This window comes from Thermobia domestica, chromosome 12 (assembly GCF_964235325.1).
Source record: "Thermobia domestica chromosome 12, izTheDome1.hap1.1, whole genome shotgun sequence".
NCBI classification, from domain to species: domain Eukaryota; kingdom Metazoa; phylum Arthropoda; class Insecta; order Zygentoma; family Lepismatidae; genus Thermobia; species Thermobia domestica.
In genome coordinates, this window is record NC_137465.1 from 32,806,690 (window position 1) to 32,813,382 (window position 6,693).

At 43.0% G+C, this 6,693-nt stretch overlaps 1 protein-coding gene across 1 annotated transcript; it reads left to right on the top strand.

The window, feature by feature from the left end:
• The first annotated feature begins 3,205 nt into the window (after positions 1-3,205).
• LOC145665921 (uncharacterized) lies at positions 3,206-5,760 on the top strand. The gene is made up of 2 exons (XM_081733027.1): positions 3,206-4,543; positions 5,725-5,760. Exons 1-2 carry the CDS (start codon positions 3,206-3,208, stop codon positions 5,758-5,760), a joined length of 1,374 nt encoding a protein of 457 aa, XP_081589153.1.
• The last annotated feature ends 933 nt before the right edge of the window (positions 5,761-6,693 follow it).

Here is a 6,693-nt window from a genome sequence, read left to right on the forward strand (position 1 = left end):
CACTTCTGCATCACACTGAGAAAAATAAGTGGTAACCTAGTGGGGGTTAATGGACAATTTAGCTCCTAGAACCAGTTAATAATTTGTAACAACCCTTCTGAGACAAAAAGGTTAATTTTACGAGGTCGCCGGTAATCAATCAAGAAAGGTTACTAGAAAATGTGTAGAAACAATCCAGTGTTTGGTTGTTATTAACCTATAAAATAGGTTAGAAGAAAGTAACCAATTCAAGAAGGTTAATTTAATTTAAAACACTGTGTTGTTATCAACCGATTTTCACACAAGGCAAATTTAACGCTCCGAAACTTGTTTACTGGTAACACTGCATTACTAGAAGTACAAAACGCAAGGTCGCCATTTGCAATTTTAAGAACGAAAAGTTTTAAGAATTATGAGTACATCCGAAGGAATAGGAAAACAGTTCCGGTTATTAAAATATGGATTCTACATAAATTAATAGAGAAATGTGAAGGAAAGTTTATTTACGGAGGTTTATGCATATTCTGAGATTTAAATGAATAAAATGTTATGTGACATGTTTCTAGTACAAATATCCACACTAGATGGTAGCACTACTAGTTATGTAATTGTCGTCAAATAATTCACACACTCGTAACAATAATTTTGTAATGTGTTCAGGAAACATAATGCATTTTACGTTGCTTTACGGTACAAATATCAAAATCCTTTTACGTCTTTGCTTATAGGGAAGAGTATCACCCAAACAAATTCCCACTGTTAGTTGTTAAATAATTGTGATATTGGTGGCTTATAAGGGTAGGGGGTTCACATCTTGAGGCCCTCCGCTTAAAATACATTACGAAACGCATTACAACTGCTCATCCAGTATTCCTGAACATTCTCCGCTATGATAGAGACTATGATACCCCTGCTGTTTATTATCCGACACCTTTACAACATCTGATGACCCTGTATCATTTGAACATCGGCCGCGAGAACGTCGATCCGGAAGTTTTCGACATTTATCATCCTGGCACAGTTTCACCGCTCATCTATCCATCTCATGCACAGTAAATCAACCACTAACAGGGATGCCTTTGTCTTCATTAGTTCCTGAGTCGCCCCAGGAACAGAAGCTAACAGCATTCGTCTTACTAACAATACCCATGTGTTGTGACGTCATAGCACTTCACCCTCATGACATCTACCACTCTTCCTGTCTTGCCTACCGTCTATTTCTGTGATTGCACCGTATGTTTTATAGCTCCAGATGAACCTGAATCACCGCAACTGTGTTTTGTTATGTTCTCTTCATTTCAGGCGCCGAAGTTAAGGAACGACTACGACTTATATGTCAGCCAGACGATCTTCCTTAGCATCCATGGCAGATGAAAATTGCCCTCACTTAATTGATGCCCATCCCTATGAGTGAACTGAATAAAATGTTAAATAAAGATGACTAAACACCACCTAGACCCTCTCATATTAAAATTGATGCTCCTATACAATCCGACCTCTTCCCGAAGAAAGGGCGCAACCCTTTAAGCGGGTAAACGTAAAAAAATAGGGGGTTCAGGCACTACGAACTCAGAATTCAGAATCGATCTTCGATTCATAGGTCTGAGAAGAATTACTAACGCTCTAACGAAGAATTACTAATGAGCTACTAATACTACTTTTGTTCACTCAGGGAGGATTGCTCTGCTCCAGGCAATCGACATCCCCTTGAAGTCCGTATTGTTGACTCAAGTGGGAGCCCGTGGCCATCATCATCACCTATTCTTTTCATCATCTGTTTTGTGGAGGGCCAGTGATCGCACTGACCGACATCTCTGCGAGGACGTATTGCTGCCTCGAGTGAGAGCCACAGTGGGCTTCCCCTATCACCTCATCTCATTGCATTTTCCTCTCATCTCCATTGTCAGAGTCGTCTAACATCTCAAGGGATGGCATCAGGTGGCCATCCGGGACTACCGCCGTTACCTCCGGGTCCGTCTATCGAACCTACCTCGGTGAGTAAGGGGGCCGACCGCAGACAGCAAACTACATCTCAAGGCAAGCATACTGGTAGATCCCGCTCTCGTACTCCGGATAAAGCCAACAGCACTTCTCATCAACCACCAACTAAACGCCATCATACTGTAAGTGATTCTGAACAATCTGTCAGTTCAATGAATTTAGACGACGACAAAGAATTTTCATCTCTCCAGGATACCACCAAACCGTGTCTGTACTCATTTCTCCTCACCAATTTTGACACAAAGTTTGAAAATACAAAACTAGCTTTCCAGCAGCTTCTAAAATATCTACCACGCGCTTCTGTAGCACAGATAGTTCGCACTCGCAACGGAATCATTTTCAAATCTTACGATTCTAACTTCTTAACTACTGTGCGCAATAAGTGCAGTTTTGAAATCTTTGGAAAGCACGCAAATCTGAAGCGACTTGAACCTAAGGCATTTCGACAAGCACCGCCACCACGGAAAACACCGGCTCTCTCGGTTGTCATTAGAGGGGTCGACCCTTCTCTAACAGACGACGAAGTCATGGAAGAGCTCACTCTTGAGGGACACTCTATTCTAAAGTGCCTTCGTATTAAAAATGACCAAGGAGCTACCTACATGGTACGAGTATTAACAAATTCACGAACCCCTATTGATGATCTCCTCACTCATGGTGCCCTCATCTATAAAAAGAAACATCGAGTTGAACCATCAAAGTCGCCGCCACCTTTACCATTGCGGTGTGAGCGCTGCCAAGCATACAACTCACACCCAACGTCATAATGCACCCAGCCGAGCAAGTGTGGGTACTGCAGCGGAAACCACGAAACGAAAGCTTGCACCAACCTAACGAAGCCACCTCAATGCTCTACGTGCCCGGAACAACACCCCACATATAGTTATCGATGCAAAGCAAGGCCAACGGTCGAACCTTTGAATCCAGAGCTCACTGTTCCGTTGCGACCCGTCTTACCAGAAGTTCAACAACATGTAGCACCACAACCTCTTGGTGAAGCAATTTCCGTACAGCAACTCCTTTCATTCTTTACCATCGCTTTGCAAAACATTCACCCGTTTCTACGTCAGCATATTCTCCAGGTGGTCAATCATGCAGCCCGCATTATCTTTAAATATTCTTTTCAAGCTACTTACTCTGGACCTTATGTTTATTTTCACGCCACCCCTCTTGAGGAATTACATGTCTCCTCCGCCACTTCCAACACTACTGCTGCACCTTAATCATGGGTATTTCTCTACTGTTTCTTAATATTCGATCACTTACTTCCCAGTACACTCTCTTCGAACAGCTACTTCTCGAAGAAACTATTCAGGCCTTCCTTCTGAACGAAACTCTTCTTACTCCATCTATGACGTTCAGGATACCTCGATACACCCTACTCCGTTCTGATTCTACCATCGCAGCACGCCGAGCAAATGGGGGAGTAGCCATTGGCTTCCATCCTTCGATTAGTCACCGCCAATACCACCCTGCATTGACTAATGTTCCAGAGTATCTCATTACTACGCTGTACTTCCACTCCCTTTACGTTACCGTAGCTACCATATATGTACGCCCTGGACACCCCATACCACGCTCATTCTTTCTCTACATCTCCAATCACTTTAAATACTATATCATCATGGCCGACATCAATATTCATAGCCGCCCGGATAATCAGAAACAAAGCTTCCTTGACTTCATTACTACTCATACCACCGGTCATATTTTTGATATACCTAAAGCAACCAGACCCATCACAAATACCACACCTGACGTAGTCATTTCTTCTAGCAATCTCTTCCAGCGCTGCGCTCTCGAAGTGATCGATTCTATAGGTAGTGATCACCTTCCCATAAAACTTCATATCGACCAACCACAGGCTCCTACTCTTCGTTTGCTACCTGAACCTCGTCGCGTTCCACGATTTGATCAAGCAAAGTGGGATGATTATCGCACCACTATTACTGAAGACTTGGTAACCATCGAGCCTCCTACTACCGAAGATGATCTCTACGCACGGGTCTCTGAAATCACTCACTCCATTCATCACGCTTCTGACCTTCATATACCCACAACTGAAATCTCCAGGTACCAACCACGTCTACCGCCAAACTACCTACCTCTCGTACATCGTTCTCGCGAATTCTTTCGTGAATATCAGCGCACTGGTAACCTAGAAGCTCTTCGTCATCAACGCCAACTCCAGCGCACTGTGCGTAACTACGTCAAGGCACAAGGCAAGCTTCGCAACTGGATAAAGACGTGTAACAACTTAGCCGAAACTTCACACCCCACTAAGTATTGGAAGCGATTTCATATGTTAACTGGGAAGCTTACTCGCACACCATATCCGCTGTTAGTTAATAACCAACCATTACACACAGATGAGGAGAAAGCAAACGCCTTTGCAGACCACCTGCAGACTACCTTCACCCCGTTTTCACCTGATTTTGTTCAAAGACATCCTACTGATCGCCTGAATTTATCATCTCCATATCTACAACCTAGTGCAGCACACATTCTTCCAGACGACAATCCTCTCACAGTTCCGATTTCTACATCTGATATCGCCACCGTCGTAAATCGCAAGCGCAACACAGCTCCTGGCATCGACCGAATAACTTATCGTCATATCAAAGAGGCTCCTTATTGTCTTCTTCTGCTTCTTTCATATATCTACTCTTTTATTCTCCGGACCGGCTACATACCTTGTGACTGGAAGACTTCTTCCACTCTTATGTTTCTTAAGCCCAACAAACCTCCAGATTCTGTTGCTTCTTACCGTCCGATACAATTAACTTCCATATTTAGCAAAATTCTTGAGCGCATCATTGTCATCAGACTGCATCACCATCTTTCTCAACATAATCTCTTGCCTGTACAGCAAGCTGGTTTCAGACCTAATTTCAGTATCAATGATCAATTGCTCAGACTTCTCAATCTCATCACGAATCATTATAACACTGCTCGGCCTTCATGTCTCATTCTTTTTGACCTAGAGAAGGCTTTTGATAAAGTGTGGCATTTAGCTCTCATGTTCAAACTTCACCGTTTTAGGCTACCACTGTCCTACCTTCGCTTCATCTTCCATTTTCTTTCTAACCGCCTGTCTTATGTTACTATCAATAACTCCTCATCTCATCCGATTTTTATACATTCTGGTGTACCTCAAGGCTCCGCTCTCTCGCCTCTTCTTTACCTTCTGTTTGTAGCCGATATGCCAACCCTTCCTCCCACTGTTCATAGTTTTCAGTATGCAGATGACACTGCCTTTCTTTGCATGGCCAGAACTATTCAACAAATCAATTCTACTCTCCGCCTAGCAATAGACTCTTTTCTCCACTGGTGCACTAAGTGGCGTCTTCATATAAACTCGACTAAGACTCAAGCTATAGTCTTCATACCACCTCGAAAACGTTCTCGAGTTCAGAAAAACCCCAATCTACTCAATCTCGAGGTTCACGGCACACGAATATCACCTACAAAACAGGTCACCTATCTTGGTATCATCATCGATCATCACTTAACTTGGCGGCCACATCTTCAAGCGATCATTCGCAAGGCGTATGCTCGGCTTAATTTACTAAAACGTCTAGTTGGTACCACCTGGGGATTGCAACCCACGACAATCCTTAATACATATAAGGTCTTCTTACGCCCAGTTCTAACATATGGCCATCCCGCTTGGACTGCTGCACTACCTTTTTTCTATCAGAAATTACAAGTTCTTGAACGACATGCATTTCGTTTGGCTTATAGAATCAAGCTTCCCAGTCCGACACAGGAGCTTTATGACCGTATCACTTTTCCCACCATCCTCTGTCATCTTGAACAGTTACGAGTAAAGTTCATTACTAACCAGTTTCAACAACGTCATCCATTACTTCTGGAAACTATGGACGCCGACCGCCACTATGATTTAGGATATAAATTTTCTACTTGCCCTCTATCCCTACTCTTCTCTTTATATCTCAAAACCATTCCACCAGACCATCCAGATCATTTTGTCGCTTCAGCTTATTCTTCTGATCACCTTCCACTTCATTTATCACCTACATATGCTGCACTGTAACCTATTGTGCTAACAGGGCTCCACTTGTCTACATCACTGTCCAGAGCAGCCCCTGGACAAGAAGATAATCTGCATTCGTCTAACTAACATTTCCTTGTGTTGTCCTGTGATATGCACTTCACTGTCATATTTCCTCCTGTCCTCATGATTATGAACAAAGTTCATAATGTCCGTTGCACTTGAATAAAAATGTAATAAAAGTCATAAACTGTCATTAAATACAATAAAGTAAATTATTTTTCCAGATTACCTTACTTCCCATAGACCACCTCCAATATCCTTCCTTCCCCAGTCTCTGCACTTCTCACCCCGGATAGAGGGCGTAACCCTCGCAAGGGAGCTAGCCTTCGGCTAGCAAAAAAAAAGGGGGTTCATCTTTCCTCGAACCTAACTCCTCTTGTAGCAGTTACTGTACTATGCTGTGATCAAGTATAGCAAACGTACTTGTGAGACCAGTACAGATACCCTACTTAGGAGTCTGACAGAAGGTTTTCATCTTCTGGAGGGTATTAAGTTACGATTTTGAAAGTCATTGTTTTTATACTCTGACCAACTTCTTGTCGCTTTGCGACACAGGTTGCTCTTTTTGGATCTCGAACTTTGCATACGACTTAGGCCATGCATAACGGACTTCCTCGGACAGTATCTCAACGTTC